This window comes from Gordionus sp. m RMFG-2023, chromosome 5 (assembly GCF_954871325.1).
Source record: "Gordionus sp. m RMFG-2023 chromosome 5, tfGorSpeb1-WG-v2, whole genome shotgun sequence".
NCBI lineage: Eukaryota > Metazoa > Nematomorpha > Gordioida > Chordodea > Parachordodidae > Gordionus > Gordionus sp. m RMFG-2023.
In genome coordinates, this window is record NC_088779.1 from 20,085,006 (window position 1) to 20,104,346 (window position 19,341).

The 19,341-nt window shown below is 25.6% G+C and overlaps 1 protein-coding gene across 1 annotated transcript in view; it reads left to right on the forward strand.

Moving 5' to 3' along the window:
• Positions 1-11,974: 11,974 nt before the first annotated feature.
• The window catches only part of LOC135930232 (uncharacterized), a 38,440-nt gene continuing 31,073 nt past the window's right edge, over positions 11,975-19,341 (forward strand). The window contains exons 1-2 of the mRNA XM_065467015.1: positions 11,975-12,096; positions 15,601-15,644. Of these exons, the coding sequence (XP_065323087.1) occupies positions 12,000-12,096; positions 15,601-15,644 (141 nt within the window). The 5' untranslated portion in view covers positions 11,975-11,999. The remainder of the gene's footprint in view (positions 12,097-15,600; positions 15,645-19,341) is intronic.

The following is a 19,341-nucleotide window of genomic DNA, read 5'->3' on the forward strand; positions in this document are numbered from 1 at the left end:
TAATAAATGTTGGAAATATTTGAATAACCTCATAATCATAATTTATTTCCTTCAAAAATTATCATATAATTCGTATTTAAATTAAATACCTTATCATGCAAAGTAAGCGCCTCACTGTAACTGGGGATTGGATGAGGTGATAATACAATTTGTGAATCTTCAATAACTGATATTTTCTATAAATAAAGAGGAGTTATAATTTGCTTCCTTATGAAAAACTATATTTTTAATAAAATTTTAGCCAAATGGTAATTTTTTTCTTAACTACATTATAATTAAGTATTTAATAAATGTTTTAATTCTACAAGAATACATGATTGAGAAAACAGACATTAAAAATATTATGAAGTCCAATATAAAGTTATCAGGTTATAATGGCAAGACGATACGAGTGATAGGTACAGCACAAGTGAATGTAGAATACAAAGGGAATTCACAAATTTTGAACGCGTTAATTATAAACATTAATAAAATGTCTTTGTTAGGAAGATCATGTTAAAACATTTTGAAAATATACTTGAAAGATTCATAGGCATAATAGATGCAGATTAATATAAAACTGCGATCACATGATGAAAGTATATTATCTAAAGAAATTCTAATAGCTAAATAAACAATGATAATAATATAAACATACCTAATATAACACATAATGTAAATAAAGGGGATGAAATTTACAATAGTTGAATCCAATTCATATTTTAAGAAAATTTATATAAAAAAAAAGTAAAAGAACTTTGAAATCTTAATTCAATTAAAGATGAAAAGATTTAAATTTAAAAATTCCTAAAAATTAACATTACCTTACTTTTATTATTTTACTACATTATATTAACTAAATATTTTATAATACTTTGGTTTTAAATTATTATTATTAATTAAACTACTAAACATATTGTTAAATTGAACTTTATAAAGTATATATAGATATAAAAATAGTGTCATAAATAGCTAAAAAAAATATTTAATAATAAATATATAATTTATTTTCTCTATACCCTGCCTACTTTAATTTTATTTTAATATATTGGTAAAATTTTAAATAAAAAATCAGTTTCTATTAATTCACAAATTTAAGGTATATTTTCAATAATATTTATTGTCTTTAGTTACAATAATAAATTAAAAATATTACTTTTCGGGAGTAAGATGTTATTGTCTTTTTTTGCAACTGGGTTTCAACTCCATTTGTTATATTATATGGAATATCACAATTTAAGGATACCCAATTATTATTATCTCTTTTGATGGCTACCTTTGTAAATTTCATATCAGCTGGCTTTACATGAGGATGTTTATGTTTATAATGTTCATGTATCTTGTCACTTCTTATTTTAGAAGTTTTACAATTAATATAATCACATTTCACTTTAAATAAGGTTCTGTTACTTGGCATCTATAATGATATAATTAATTATTTTTTACATATTATGTTTTTTATTATTCTTTGCTTGTTGGTATATGTTTTTAAGCATGACTAAAAAAATTACCTCCAAAATTTATCCTGCTAAAAAAATCTATAAATTTATTAAAAAACATAATATAAATATATTAACCTCTAAGAAAAGTACCAAATAGGAAATGTGTAAATATTAACTTGATAAAATGGTAAATAAAAATGGTTCACAAAGAAAGTTTATATTATTTATTAATTGAAAAATATCTTTACTTTAATTGACATTGTCAGAAAATCAACGATAACCATCATAATCGTATCAAATAATGGATTTAAAAAGATTATAATTCAAATCAAAAATTACCCCCCAAAAATCAATACCTACCCCCAAAAATTTAATGCCTACCCCCAAAAAATTAATATCAACCCCCAAAAATCAATACCTACCCCCAAAAATGGCAATATATATTGGAGGCATTTGTCTTCTACCCCCCCCCCCCCCGGCCATGTAGACGCTGGTATTCAATTCAATTTTTCATTTTAACTCATATAATCTGTTCGAAATTTATATATTTATATTTTAATAGATATTGGTAGTATTTAATTTGCGGCATTATTGAAATATAATTTTAATAAATAATTTATTCACATTCGTAATAAAAAATATCGATTTTACACATATCATATTTTTTGATATGTTTGATAATTAAGAGAATAGTCCTATTTATTGTATAAGAGTAGAATAACTCTTTCATAAAAATTCTATCAAACTTGAAAACTAGCTTATAGGAATAATTTTGACAAGGAACTTTAATTTGGTCGTAGTTACACGTGCACGCAAGAGGCAAAGCCACTTACTATGGCTTTGAAAAATAAAAGATGGCCGTTTAAATAAAATTTTTCATTATGGAGAAGTTATGTTAATTTTACTCTTGTTTATAGCATTGTTCAAGAACCTAGAATAAAAATATTAAATTAAAAAATATGAATACAAAGAGATCAATTATAAAACAAGTTCTTATATCCACACCTTAAGTTTATCAATAATCCATATTTGAAAATCCTATGAACACTCGTACCAGAAATACCGAGAGTTTTTAATTTTTTGATATTATATAAAATATAATAGCCTTAGCCTCTGGCCTCCTGCCAATTTTTGTAAATAATACATCACTGCCCCTTCCTCAAATAAATACATAATTTTAATATGTGATACATGATAAAAAAGATATCCCTCTGGTGTTGAAGATTCAATAGAGCTAGTCTAGTTATTTTCATCTAACTGGAATAAGTCAAGTTCGTGAAAAATTAAAAATGTTTAGCCCTCTACAAGCTGTTAACAAGCTTCACGTACTTCACAAAACTGTCTGACAAACTGTCATTTGAACGTATAAGGAAAGCCTATAACTGATAATTTCACATATATTTTATTGCTTGGGGAGCAAGAACTGAGTTTATTTTAAATAAATTATGTTGCTTATGTTGATATTAGTATTAAAATAAATCGAATGTCAGTGTTTAGCGTCTACATGAATGGGAAAGGGGGGTTATGAACAGTTTGCATTTATATATTTTAGATAAAATATAGACTAATACAATATTATAACAAACATATATAATTAAATAATTAATAAATTTTGTCAATCGTGTCTCATCTTTTTGTTTGCATAAAGTTAATGTTGTCATTCCTTTGAATTTTTAATTCACATTTTTTTTAGAAATTCCAAATCGATCTATGTGAATATTTTTTGTGGAACATAATTACGGGTGTAACTAAACTGAGAATTGAGAGGTAAACTGCGAATGGACAGGTAAACTGAGATTAGATAGGTATATTTATTTATGGCCTATCAATTAAATTTTAAAAATATAAATAATGTATTTATATTATGTAAATCAAATTTATACAAAATAAAATAATCTAAATAAATAAAATAGAATATTATATATAGAACAGATATGTTAAATAGAAAATATAACACCCATAATAAATTTAAAAATTCATATATATATTTCCGTTAGATGGCGTAATAGATTTAAAAAAATTTAGTTTATATTAAAAAAATATGAATTATAGGAGCATAATTTTTTACTTTGGATTAATTTATTTGGTACAAGCTATATAATCATAAAATGAAAAAAAATTTAAGTTTCCGTCATTATTTTTTGAGTTATGATGTCAATTCTCAGTTTAGTCAAAATTTTTCAGATTTTTGGGATTTTTAAAATATTTTATTTTTTTAATTCATTTTGTGTAAACTTACTCAAAATAACATAAAATGAAAAAAAAATTTAAGTTTCCGTCATTATTTTTTGAGTTATGATGTCAATTCTCAGTTTAGTCAAAATTTTTTAGATTTTTGTCATTTTAAAAATATTTTATTTTTTTGACTCATTTTGTGTAAACTCTCATATAAACATAAAATGACAAAAAATTTAATTTCCATCATTATTTTTTGAGTTATGATGTCACTTCTCAGTTTAGTCAAAATTTCTTAGATTTTTGGGATTTTAAAAATATTTTTGTTTTTTGACTCATTATGTGTAAACTAACTCATATAAACATAAAATGAAAATAAATTTAAGTTTTCCTCATTATTTTTTGAGTTATGATGTCAATTCTCAGTTATGTCAAAATTTTTTAGATTTTTGGGATTTTAGAAATATTTTATTTTTTTGACTCATATGTAAACTAACTCATATAAAGATAAAATGAAAAAAAATATAAGTTTCCGTCATTATTTTTTGAGTTGTGATGTCAATTCTCAGTTTAGTCAAATTTTTTTAGATTTTTGGGATTTTAAAAATATTTTATTTTTTTGACTTATTTTGTGTGAAAATAAATTTAAGTTTCCGTCATTGTTTTTTGAGTTATAATGTCAATTCTCAGTTTAGTCAAAATTTTTTAGATTTTTGGGATTTTAAAAATATTTTATTCTTTTGACTCATTTTGTGTAAACCTCATATAAACATAAAATGAAAAAAAATTTAAGTTTCCGTCATTATTTTTTGAGTTATGATGTCAATTCTCAGTTTAGTCAAAATTTTTTAGATTTTTGGGATTTTAGAAATATTTAATTTTTTTGACTCATTTTGTGTAAACTTACTCATATAAACATAAAATGAGAAAAAATTAAGTTTCCGTCATTATTTTTTGAGTTATGATGTCAATTCTCAGTTTAGTCAAAATTTTTAAGATTTTTGGGATTTTAAAAATATTTTATTTTTTTGACTCATAAATAAATGCAATAATTTATAGTTGTTATGAATCGGAAAACTAGTTTACTTCAGTTAAAATTAAGGGGCCCTTAAAAGGGCCGTTGGGTATTCATTGGTCTTAAAAAAGACCGTTGGGTATTTATGTCATAAATAAGTCTAACAATCGTTTTAATAAAAGACTAAGGCTAACGAATTTTTTTCTTATTCACTCATTTTTTTATTATTTTGTATCTTGGGTAAATTAGGATACAAAGTGTCGAACAATTCATTTTTTCTTCATACCTACAAATGTTTTTGTATGAATCTGGTTCCGGTCAAATTTAATTATTAATTTAGTTTATATATGTAAGTTTAATTATGTGCAAGAAAGAACCTTCTTATCTTCGTATGAAACTTTATAATGAGTTTCCATTTATCTTAATTTTTCTTTATAAAATTATATTTAATATGATTTGAGGAATATTGCTATTTCTAATTGGTTTAAAGAATATATTATTTACTATTAAATCTTTATTTATAACAAACGTTATTTTTAAAACATAAATACCCAACGGTCTTTTTTAACATCCATTGAATACCCAACGGTCTTTTTTAAGACCAATAAATACCCAACGGCCTTTTAAGGGCCCCTAAATTTTAATTGAAGTAAACTAGTTTTACAATTCATGTCATAACTCAAAAAATAATGATCGAAACTTCAAATTTTTTTCATTTTATGTTTATATGAATAAGTTTACACAAAATGAGTCAAAAAATAAAATATTTTTATAATCCCTAAAATCTAAAAAATTTTGACTAAACTGAGAATTGACATCATAACTCAAAAAATAATGAAGGAAACTTAAATTTTTTTTCATTTTATGTTTATATGAGTTAGTTTACACAAAATGAGTTAAAAAAATAAAATATTTTTAAAATCCAAAAAATCTAAAAATTTTTGACTAAACTGAGAATTGACATCATAACTCAAAAAATAATGACGGATACTTAAATTTTTTTTTCATTTTATGTTTATATGAGTAAGTTTACACAAAATAAATCAAAAGAATAAAATTAAAATCCCCAAAAATCTAAAATATTTTTAAAATCTCAAAAATCTAAAATATTTTGACTAAACTGAGAATTGACATAATAACTCAAAAAATAATGACGGAAACTTAAATTTTTTTCATTTTATGTTTATATAAGTTAGTTTACACAAAATGTTTCAAAAAAATAAAATATTTTTGAAATCCCAAAAATCTAAAAAATTGACTAAACTGAAATTGACATCATAACTCCAAAAATAATGATGGAAACTTAAATTTTTTTTTCATTTTATGTTTATATGAGTAAGTTTACACAAAATAAATCAAAAGAATAAAATTAAAATCCCCAAAAATCTAAAATATTTTTAAAATCCAAAAAATCTAAAAATTTTTGACTAAACTGAGAATTGACATCATAACTCAAAAAATAATGACGGAAACTTAAATTTTTTTCATTTTATGTTTATATAAGTTAGTTTACACAAAATGTGTCAAAAAAATAAAATATTTTTGAAATCCCAAAAATCTAAAAAATTGACTAAACTGAAATTGACATCATAACTCCAAAAATAATGATGGAAACTTAAATTTTTTTTCATTTTATGATTATATAGCTTGTACCAAATAAATTAATCCAAAGTAAAGAATTATGCTCCTATAATTCATATTTTTTAAATTAAAAACTAAATTTTTAATGTATTACGCCATCTAACTAAAATATATTTATGATTTTTAAAATTTATTATGGATGTTATATTTTCTATGTAGTTCTATACATATTTTAAATTTATGGACTACAATTTCTTCTATATTCTATTTTATTTATTTGGATAAAATTAATTTAGGATTGTTAAACAGTGACACTCATGTATTTTATCTTAACTTTAAAAAATTGTTTTTTTTACATCCTTAAGCTATTTATGGCGTAACTTAATATATTTCAAATGTAATAAGAATTGTTTCTTTCTTTTTGTTAAAAACAACTTTTATATTTTAAAAATCAATTTGTTAATAAACTAATATTAAATTTTATATTTTATAAATCAATTTACTTAATAAACTAATGTTCAATTTTTTATTTTAACTTTAAAAAAAAAATCAATTTATTATAAACTACATTAAATTAAATTGTCAATATATATAGGAAACTATTTTGAATTATGTGATGATTATATTTTTTAAATTTAAATATCAATAAATTGACGTAATATACGTTTATAACATTTGATTTCTGCCTTTGATTTCTGCAACCTTTTCATGGTGGCAGCGGCAGCATCCTAAATTAAAATTTTCTAAAATATTAAATATAAATTAACTTCTTAAAATTTTTATAAAATCCAATACTATAAAATAGAAAAATTCAAGGATATTGTAAATTATAAATTATGAAACAGACCTCAAATAATAACGTTAATATTAATATTGAATTTCCAACATACACAGGTAATGGCGATGTTTTTCTAAGTCGTTTCGAAGACATATTCAACGATGCTCAGATCTCTGATATCGAAAAAGCAGGATCCTTCACAAGAAGACTACCAGACGAAGAATACATCAAGCTCAAATCGATATGTTCACCTACCGATTTCATCAATCCATCGATATTGATTGAAAAATTTAGGTTATTACACCCGAGGAAATCTACAAGTTCGAAATTGTTATTATTCAATGCAGCTGTACAAGGTAAAAATGAAAGATACATCAATTGGGTAAGTAGATTATGTATTTTACAAAATGAATGTTCGTTAAGCGATAGTAGAGTCATTGAAAAAGTAAAAATTTCATCAAATAGCAGAAGTATCAGGCAGAAAATTACGTTGAAAGAGAATATTACGTTAGCAGAAGTCTTTAGTTTAAGAGATGATTTTGAGGAGACAGAATTAAAAGAAAATATAATAGCTAAAGTTGAAAACATTTCTTTAAGTGAAAAGACTGAAGAAGAAACAAGCGTAAAACATTTGGAAAGACAAAGAGGCATAAAAGTTGAAGAAAACAAACAGGTGGTCAGATACGACGATAGACATAATCCACGATCGAATAACGATAACAGACAACGATGGACAGCAAGAGGCCATGACTTTCAAAGAAATATTTACCAAGGAAATAGTTATAACCCCAGTTACCAAGGAAATAATTACAACCCTAGATATCAGAATTATAACGCGAATTATTACAACGTCAGAGCAAACTATCCAGGATCGTACAATAATTCTTTGAGATTTGATAATAGAGCTATTTATAATAAAAATGACTATAATAATAATAGATTTAATAATGATTATAATTACAGATATAACAGACATTATAACGATTCAAGATGTATTCAAAGATATAACGATAATCATAATATTGGAAATCGAGGAACTAATCAAGTATGCAATTGTAAATATCATAACAACGACAATAATCAATCACGATATACAAATAAAGTAAACACTGTAAATTTAGAAGAGATAAAAGAAGATGATTATGACAAACTAGAAAGAAAAGAATATAATTTATACAATTTAGACAATTTAGACATAAACAATATGGATACCGATAATAATTACACAGCTAACGATGCTTATAAGGTCACGGTATATTTGAACGACATGCCTATTTTGATGCAGATCGACACCGGGTCAAAGTATAGTATTCTACCGATTCATATCGCGAAAAAGATTGGAGTAAAAATCTTAAATAAATCAGATATTAAATTAACTGGTTATGATGGAAACACAATAAATGTTTTAGGAACTACCAAAGTCAAGGCAAAATTCGAAGACAAAAGTCAAATCTTAACTGCTTATGTAGTCCAGAGTGATAAGATTGCACTGTTAGGAAGGACCTGGATAGCAGTCTTTAGAAATATACTAGATAGATTTGTAAACTTAGTCGAAGAAGATTATGACAATACTATTCAAGAACTGATCAAACAATGCGAGTCAAAACTTAGCAAGAAACCAATACTACGCAACTATGTCAAACTACATCTAAAACAAGGTGCTACACCGAAAATCATACCTCCCAGGCGTGTACCTTATTCAAGAATTGACTTGGTTACAAAAGAACTACAGAAGTGGATAAGCGACAAAATAATCGAACCTGTTGAAGAGGTAAGATGGGCCAGTCCTCTCACTCCTGTTGTCAAGAGCGATGGTTCAATTCGGCTATGTGTTGACTTCAAGAATACTATTAATCCTGCGTTAGAGGATTTCAAGTACCCAATTCCACGCATCAATGACCTTATGGCAAAGTTATCGAAAGGCAAGAAATTTACAAAGATCGACTTTAAAAATGCATTTCTTCAAGTTCCAATACACAAAGAATCAAGAGATTTTCTCACTATTTCAACTCATAAAGGCTATTTCAGGTTTACAAGACTTCCGTTTGGATTAAAAACTTCGTCAGCAATATTCCAACAAACTATGGATAATATTTTCGGGAACATGAAAGACGTCGTGTTTTATATTGATGACTTATTGATTACTGGGGAGGATGATGAAGCTCACGTGAACAACATAAAAATGGTATTTGACAAAATATCAAAGTATGGGCTTACACCAAACTTCACAAAGAGTATATTTTTTTAAAAAAAACTACGGTTTCTAGGTCACGATATAGACGACAATGGAATCCATCCGAACGCAGATAAAATAAAGGCTATTTCAAATATGCCGGAACCTAAGACAAAAGAAGAGTTGGCAACTTTTTTGGGGATGGCGAGCTATTATCGAAAATTTCTGTGCAATTTTGCTGACATCGCCGATCCCTTAAACAAAATAGTAAATAAAGACAAGTGGTCATGGGATAGTACACATCAAGAAAGCTTTGATTACCTAAAAAAACTCATAAGCACTCCGCCTACGTTAAATTTTTATAACCCGGATCTACCAGTGGGCATTACAACTGATGCTTCAAAGAAAGGTTTAGGCGCAGTCTTATTTCATATTGAGGGTGATGGCAAAGAAAAACCCATCGCTTTCGCGTCAAGAGCACTATTGAAATCAGAGTTAAATTATACCAATATCGAAAGAGAAGCTTTGTCGGTAATTTACGCGGTTAAAAAATTACAGGAGTATTTAATAGGCACAAGATTTGTAATAATTACCGACCACAAGCCACTCGTGTATATATTTACGAAGGAACTCAAGGACAATTCTTCCATATCAATGCGACTCCAAAAATGGAACTTGGCTATGGGAGCGCATGACTTTACGATAGTTCATAGACCCGGGAAACGAAATATTGTACCAGACTGTTTGTCCAGATTACCACTAATGAATATAGAAGAGATGGTACAAAAGTTAGATGACGAAATAATTGATGACAATTTTTGGGACACACCAATAAATTTTAAAAGAATAGTTAAAGAAACTAATATTGATCAAGAACTAATGGAAGTAATCAACGATATAAGGAATCATGAGCAGATAAAGAACAAAACGTATAAAAATATGGTATTGGAATTGAGTTTAATCAAAGGTTGCCTTTTTAAAGAGAATAGGATCATAATACCGAAAGGTATGAGAAAAGAGATTTTGCAAGAGTTGCATAATGGGCATCTCGGTGCTGGAAAAACAAAATCTTTAGCGAGAGAGTATCTGTGGTGGCCTGGTTTAAATGCAGAAATAGATCAGGAGGTAAAGAATTGCGATGCTTGCAATAAATACGCAGACAATCCTCATAATATTCAAAACCCATGGGAAACAGCAACGAAAGTATTCGAGCGCGTACACATAGACTTTGCAGAGTTCAAAGATAATAATTTTATGGTATGTGTTGACGCCTTCAGCAAATTTCCTATTATTAGGAGAATGAGAAACACAACTACGGAATCAACGATTAAAGAATTGATGAAAATAATAAGTTTATTTGGTATACCTAATAGAATAGTCAGTGATAATGGAACTAACTTTACCAGTAAATTATTTAAGAAATTTTGCGAAGATCACGAAATCGAACACTTACTCACCGCACCTCACCACCAACAGTCCAATGGCCAATGTGAGCGTATGATTAGATCAATGAAAAATGAATATGAAAAGGAATATGGAAAATAATAATAAAATAGACGTAGACATAGCTCTAGAAAAGTTTCTTTTTAATTATCGTAATACACCCAACGCAACGACCAACAAAATACCAAGCGAAGTAATGTTCTCCAGAATGATTAGGACAAAATGGGAGTTGATAAAACCGAGGGATGAAAGAGATCATATACTAAATCGTAAGATATCAATAGATAGGGATATAGAAATAGGAGACAGCATATGGTATAAAACTTTTAAAGATAATAATTGGGAAAAAGGTACAATAATGCGCAAAAACGGAAATTTGTTGTATGATATAGATACTGGGAACAAAATTATAAAAAGACACTTGGACCAAATAAAAAAAAGATCAACTAATGTAGAACTTTCTTCTAATGGTGCAACAGTTTTTAAAGCGAATGTTAATAATAATGCATCACCTTATACATTGAATTTTAGAAGGGTAGGTGATGAACCAAGAAACCAAAATGTATAAGTGAATGATCAGAATCGCAACGTTCAAAGACTAGTTAGAAATAGTGTGTTGCCTAGAAAATTTGAAAATTTTATAATGAATTAAATTTGATAATAAATTTTTTTTTTCCTCTTCCTTATATTAAAACAAAATTAGTTTTTTTGTGTGTGGAACTAAATAGATAAAACGTACAACAAAAAAAGATCAACGAAGGGGTTAACGAGCAAGAATGGCAAACGACAAAATTATAGACAGAGGGCAAATAAAAAAAAAAGTGTGAAATGTTAAACAGTGACACTCATGTATTTTATCTTAACTTTAAAAAATTGTTTTTTTTTACATCCTTAAGCTATTTATGGCGTAACTTAATATATTTCAAATGTAATAAGAATTGTTTCTTTCTTTTTGTTAAAAACAACTTTTATATTTTAAAAATCAATTTGTTTATAAACTAATATTAAATTTTATATTTTATAAATCAATTTACTTAATAAACTAATGTTCAATTTTTTATTTTAACTTTAAAAAAAAGATCAATTTATTATAAACTACATTAAATTAAATTGTCAATATATATAGGAAACTATTTTGAATTATGTGATGATTATATTTTTAAATTTAAATATCAATAAATTGACGTAATATACGTTTATAACATTTGATTTCTGCCTTTGATTTCTGCAACCTTTTCAAGGATAAATTTGATTTACATAATAAAAACTTTTTATTTATATTTTTAAAATAAATTTGATAGGCTATAAAATAAAAATAAATTTTACGTGTCTATTCTTAGTTTACCTCTCCATTCTCAGTCTACCTGTCAATTCTCAGTTTAGTTACACCGATAATTACTTAAGCTTCATCATATGTTTGAAAAAATTGTGACTTTAATATTTAATAAATTTTTATCAAAGTATATTCATAACCTTGAAAAAAAGAACCTAAAAATTGGAATATTAGAGAGTAATGATATATACTTATGAATATGCTCTCTATATTATATATATAAAATAAATAAAGATTGCAGTAGCATTAGGGGAGGGTGGTATTCAGGTACTTGAGCCCCCTGAAAAATTTGAATAGCCACTCAAACTGATTTTTTTTTTTACCAAATGTAAGAAGGTTAGATAAAAAAAATAATTTTGAAATTTTTTTTTTGAGTCAGTTGAGATTGTAAAGGCTGGTATTGCCCCTGAAAGATCTCATATATTTTGTAGATTAAATAATTTATTAATAATCATTTTATGTACTCTTATAAATTCATTGTTTTTTTTATTAACCAATCCTTATTTAAAAAAAACAATTATAATTTTTAATTTAAAACTTTTTTATAAGATAAATAGTGTTATAAAGTATAGATCTGCAATGGGTGGGGTTTATATTTTACCCCCCCCCCCCCCCCCCCCCCATATCCATTTGCTTGCCTATGATTTTAAGATTTTAAAAATATATAATAATCTGCCCACCAATTATTTTAATATTTATTTAATCATCTCACCCAATGTTTAAAAGTGATATGATTAGTTGGTTTCGCTTTTTATTTATTTATTTTCTGTTCAATTTTCATAAAAAATATTTCAAATTTACCCACCTGCCTACTATTATTTTTAAACTTGCCAATCCATTCCAACCCATAATATGAGTAAAGTAAGAAATTTACAGTTTTTTCATAAATAAAATGTTTTCTGAATTTGCACAAAAATTACAATTTGACCAGTTAATTTGGGGTAAAATAATATTTATTGTTAATCAATTATTTATCATTTTTCAGCCTTATTTTCCAGGATGTGGAAATAAAAATCAATTTATTTAAATATCACTTGATATTTTACTAAAAATAGCTTTTAATATAAATAAACTTATTTTATTATTTGAAAATTATTTAGTAGTTTTTGCTGAATTGAAAAGTTATAATTTTTTCAACAATTTATTTGATCCCATATTTGTAACACACACACAATATTCAAATATATAATTAGTATTTTTTAAATGTAAATTTTAACAATAACAAATTAATTGTATAAAATTTTATCATTAAAATATTTAAAATGAGAAATTAAATTTCCAGCTTTTCCTTGTAAAAGCCTGTTGCTAAACCTGGATTGGACTAGGCCAAATGAAAAACATTCTTTCAATAGAAGCTGAAGAAGTTGCTACATAGTTGTTTGAAGATTAGGATATCACTTAACATTTCTAATTTGGTTTGTTTAAGTATTAATACCAGGTGTGCTAGTCATTGTTCAATATATTCTGAATATATTTGATAATTTTTTTAACATTTTTGATAAATTAATTTATCAATATTTTTTCAGATTTTCCCACAAATTTTTATATATTGACATATATGCATGGATGCTATCTGTCAATGTGTTTTATAAATTTTACAAATAATTTATACTAATAATATTTTTCATTCTCAAAATATTTTAAACCAAGCCTGTATCCAATTAAAATTATTTTTTTTTAAAATTTGTAAATTTAAATTCCCTATATTTGTATAATGTTTAAAATTTCCTCGTGTATTTAAATAAAATTTTGAAGGTATTCCTCTTTAATATGAATAAATATATCAAATTTATAAGACTGTCTAAATATTTTACTCATAAATCCTTATGACTTTCGTCATATAAAATTTAATCTTTTAAAAAAAATTTGTTTTAAATCCAAAATAAATCCGATTTTTTGACTTTAATAAATAATTAATAATTGAAATACACCTTGTTATTTTCGCCCTTTTTACTAATAAAATGACATTTAGTTACTAATCAATAAAACAATGAATAGGCAGTGGGGGGGGGGTAAGTGTTTTTACCACAGATTGAAATTTTTAAAAAAAATTAAATAAAATATTCAATTAAATTACTCAACTCTTTACCTTATCTCATGTTGCATCTCCATTCGATTTAAACTTCATAAATATATTGTTAACTAATTTGAGACATAGCTAGCTTTCGATATTGAAAATGACTTCGTTTCATTTTCTAATACGTCATGATAATGAAAAATTTATTATTGAAATGTTATAAAAGGTCAAAGACCAGACTGAAGCCAAAAGACCGACCAGACAGAATATGTATATAAAAATGAAAACTGGATCGAAAAGAAAACCGATATGATCAAATAAAAAACTCGACCTACCTGATTTATTTAAAATCTTGCAAAACCTTCATTTAAACCTGGGTCAAAAAAAACAACTAAAAATAGGAATTGCTTAATAGTTTCTCTTGATTATAGTCGTTTTGTTTTTATTACTTGGGTTCTTTTTTTATTTCTTTTTTCTTTTAAAAATACATTTATGTTTTGTTTTATCTTTTTTCCCCGTACAATTGTTTCTTTATTTGAGTAAATATAACTAATATATAGAATATACCGATATTAATTTTTGGAGGTCGATCCGATCCGATATTCCCAATATTAAATTAATATCCCAATTACCGATCCGATATCATATCTAATTTTGTATTCTGTAAAGATAAATGGTTTTAATTAAATATATTATAATGATCAGTTATAGTTTATATTCAATTCAATTGCAATTCTAAAAGTATATAAAATATTTTTTTATTGTTAAATCACTTTTATATAATAATTAATACATTAATCTATATACATAATAAGTAATAAACAAATATATATGGAATTTGAAATAAATATTTAACATTAATATATCAAAGATTTCTTTTTAGAAATACCAAATTTCCAATTTACCAGAGGTCAGCCTGCGGCGATGGTATCTGTCAATAGCACCAGCTTCACTAAAAACAGATTCTGAAGAGATTATCGCACACTTTTATAAACAGAATGTGCAAAAAAAATAACAATATGGCAGAATGTTTATTAATTAATTATTATTATTTAAAAAATTTACATAAAAATGGATTTCGATTTTATTTATAAAAAAAATTATTTTAGATATAACCTTTTAAAAAAATTTTATAACATTTTATTTTTGTTAAAGATGCCATTTTATATCGGATCGGGAAATTTTATAATATCGGCCCGATCCGATCCCATAAAAAATATCGGTATATCCTTAAGTAATATAATATATTCTAAACAAAGAAAGGAATATTTAGTGATCTGCACCGGTAATATTTTAATTCTTCATTGAACTTAAGTGATTTTTAAACCTTATATTGACGCGTTTAGTGCAAAAATTAAAAAGTGTTTTTTTCTTAAAGTGTACCTTTGCCTTATTTTTTCCATTTTTCCACAGCCCTACCACCATTCTCTTAAAAAAACGCGCTACCGCTATCGCTATTTTTTTGAAAGTAGTGAGCTATTAGCTATCAAGGAACTCGCTTAACTCTGTGCTCCACTTAATCCTTAATCTATATTTTTAAAAGTGGGCAACTCTAATTACCAACTAAAGATTCAATAATTAATTACTTACATATTCATATTCGCGATGTTAAGATAATTACGATAATTGAGATACTTATCTTTTAATATAAAAAAATATCAAAGCTCATGTCAAGTTGCGCAATCTTGAAATCAAATCCGATGCTCTGGTGAGGCGAAAATTATTATCATTATATTTTAAAATATACTAAGTCAGTTATAATAATTATATTATCATTTAATATTTGCTTAAACAATTCAACCAGACCCTGAGCGAACCGAACACTTAAACGGGAACTAACCGATATAATTATTGCCTAAATCAATCAACCTAAATGTTAAATATCGTCCCTCTTATATTGGAGTTCTCCAATTGACATCTTTGAAAAATTGAGATAGCCTTATAAATGAATAGATATTATGTTTATCTAATAGATACTTTAAAATTTAATGGAAATTTTCAGGTCATGTTCTTGTTCGACTTATTTTTGAAACTTTATGTTTAGCCAGATTTTTAACTAGGATAACCCTATTTTGATTAGTTTTAAGCTTTTATTAAATAAATATAATTTGTTATTTATATATTTTTATCGGCACAAATAAATAATCTTTTACGTAAATCTAAATAACCTCTTTCTGGCTGTTCAAATAAAGCCGGCTAAACAGATAACTGTTTAGAGATAACGAACAAGAACACTGCAGTTCTTCAGAGTTATATCTATTTTTATTTTCGTTATTTTACATAAATTTAAAATGTTGAGGAGACCAGGAATGGTAGGGATACTTATTCAAACCTGAATAAATTCAATAATATTAAACTATTAGAATAAATAAAACATCTTCTGAATCCTAAAATTAGAGGCTATTTGAAATTATATATATTTTTTTCAGAAAGAATTATAAATTTTTTTTTGGCCTTACCTTGCCATAATCTGGTTACGTTGGATCTTTGATAGTTGCTCGACATATAAAATAGAGGTCCAGATAAAAAATTGAAGTTTTTATTGATATATAATATTAGAGGCTTTAAGTTTATTAATTTATTGATAATATCATAATACGCAATAATTTAGTAGATTAAATTAATTTAGAAATTTAAAAAAAAATTAAAATCAATATTATTTAAACTATATTATATTAAAATATTATTTTTGATTGATAAATATACGGTTCCCGTTCTAAATCGCCAATAATTTCTAAAACTTGGAAATTTCGCTTATATCTCCTAGGAAATTTTTAAAGTATACTTGAAATTAATATATGTTAGGGAAGTAAACAATTATATTTAGGTTGAGTTTTTTCTTTAAAAATTTCCTAGGAGATATAAGCGAGGTTCCCAATTTTTAGCGATTTTTGTTTTAGAGATTTAGAACTATTCCATATTATTACGACGAATATGTAATCCATAATCTTGTATAATATGTTATTAACAGAAACTTAAAAGATCAATCCGCGGTTCCTTAACACTAATAGTAACTTTGTCTAGACAATTATAGTGATTTTTGTTTTTAATATATTTATGGTGAATTCCTTATCAAATTAACCATGATTTCGACCCGACCCTCTCAGAATTTTTTTAAATTTTGTATATTGGTAGTATATACTATAACTAAGAAAAAAAATGAAATTTTACTTCCCAACCCTGCTTTTCTGCTAAGATATTATGGACGTTTAAAGTGCAGAAAAGTGAAAAATGGTAAATTTTTGACAAAATGCACCTCATTTATTTTCAAATATCTCGAGAAATAATTATGTTAGAGCAATAATTTAAATTTTATTATATAGCTTAATAATAGTACTTTAATATGACATATAAATAAATATCGAAAATTGGCTGTATAAAACCGGAAATAGTCATAGAAAAAAAGGTTTTTTTTAGCAGGGTTGGCAAGTTGGTCAATTGACTGACCTGGTCAAATGCGGTCAAATACTCTAAAATATTATTGGTGGGTTACAATTTATATAAAAATATATTTGTATCATCATGGCATCGATTTAATTATGATTGTATATTAAAATATAAGATTTTCATTTTAAAATATTAGAATTTCAAATATAAAATTAAATTATTTTTTCTCATTATTATTTGATTGGATCTTAATATATAATTAAATGTAATAATTTTGCTAAAGCATGGTTTGAGAAAATTACTAATGGCCAATTTATATTACAGTATGAACAATTATCTAAACAATGGGCATCGTCAGTAAAATGTAAGGAGCAAATAAAAATATGCAAGAAAACTCTGAAAACAGCTGTTGAAGAAGTTGGATATTTCCCCGAAAGAAATTATCAATAATATATTAAATGAAGAAATATTTGGACGAAAAATTTAAAATTTAACATTTAGCTATCTTATTGTTGTAAGTGGATAAATGTACTTTAGTTCTTTAAAATGGAAAACACATAATTCAATCATACAATGATTTTATAATTTCTCCACTGAAGAAAAAAAATTGAAGATAGGTTTGAAAAGAAAAAACAATCTAAATATATGTGCACACACTGTTGATTATTTATTAGACCCTCAATATAAGTGTGCATCTTACTGGTAGTGAGTTTGATGAAGCATGTGATATGATACAAGAATTATAATCAAAATATTTTAAGTAATATCATAAATTTCACAAAATATATGGAAAGCAGTAACATTCATAAAATACAATCAGATTTCAGTCTCAAGTTAGTAGAATGCTTTGCTTACCTTGAACAAGAGAAGTGTCTAATATCTTACTAACAATTCCTAGCTATACTTCTTTTTTAGAAAGAAATTGGTCGGTTTGGGGTAATATTCGAAGAAAAGAAATCGACTATAATTGAAGATCACGACAATAGGAAAATTGGTAAAAGTTATCATAACCTTAGATTGATTAAAAATATTAAAGAAAATGATAAAAATGAATATAAATCAGAACAAGACTCTGTCACCGAAAGCGAAATATTAATTATAGAATTTAAAAATATAATTTAATATTACATTGATTCATTTTTTACTATTATAAATAAAATAAAGTTAATAATATCTTAATAAACATTTATTTGCATTTGATCATATTTGACCGGTCAAATATCGGTAAATTAACCGAATCATATTTGACCGGTCAAATGCAAACCCTGGTATAGAGTGCTCACACAGTGAATTTCAGGAAAAATTGGCAGTGAACTTTTGAAGCTATTAATTTTTATTAACTATTTTTAAAAAAATACACAAAAGTTCATGGCAAAATTTTCTGAAGTTTACTGTGTGGGTACCCACATTGGAAAACATTTCCGGGAAAAAAAATAAAATGCCTCATAGTAAATGATTTAAAACTGAGATATTTCGAATCCTCATGGCAATATCCTATTACGACATATACGTATATATACAATACTTTGAATAATTTAGATATTGCTATCAATCAAACCTTAAATTCCCATAAGCAATGAAGTTATGTTTGGCGAAATAATATAATATGAAACATATACCATACGTTTATAGCGATTATGATGTATGAATTAGAGGTCGAAGCAGCCATGTCTACGGACCGGACCAAAGTTTTGGAAATATTTTAGAGCTGATAATCAGACAAATTAATGCCAATTTTCTTCCATAAAAAGTTATGAGGGGTCGGGTCGGACAACTTGTACATAATATATTTTACAGGCCAGGCAAAAATGATTACGGGTTGAGTCGAAAATCACGATATAGAAACATTTAACGGCTAGTATCAATAATTTTTATATTTTTTAAACTTTTTACCTATATCATATCTTACAATTTCTTCTTCATAATTTTATTTAAACTCTTTACGAACCAATACTATATAATTATTGAAAAAAAACAAAGAGCGTATCTATTTTTCAATCATTATATTATTCCTTAAT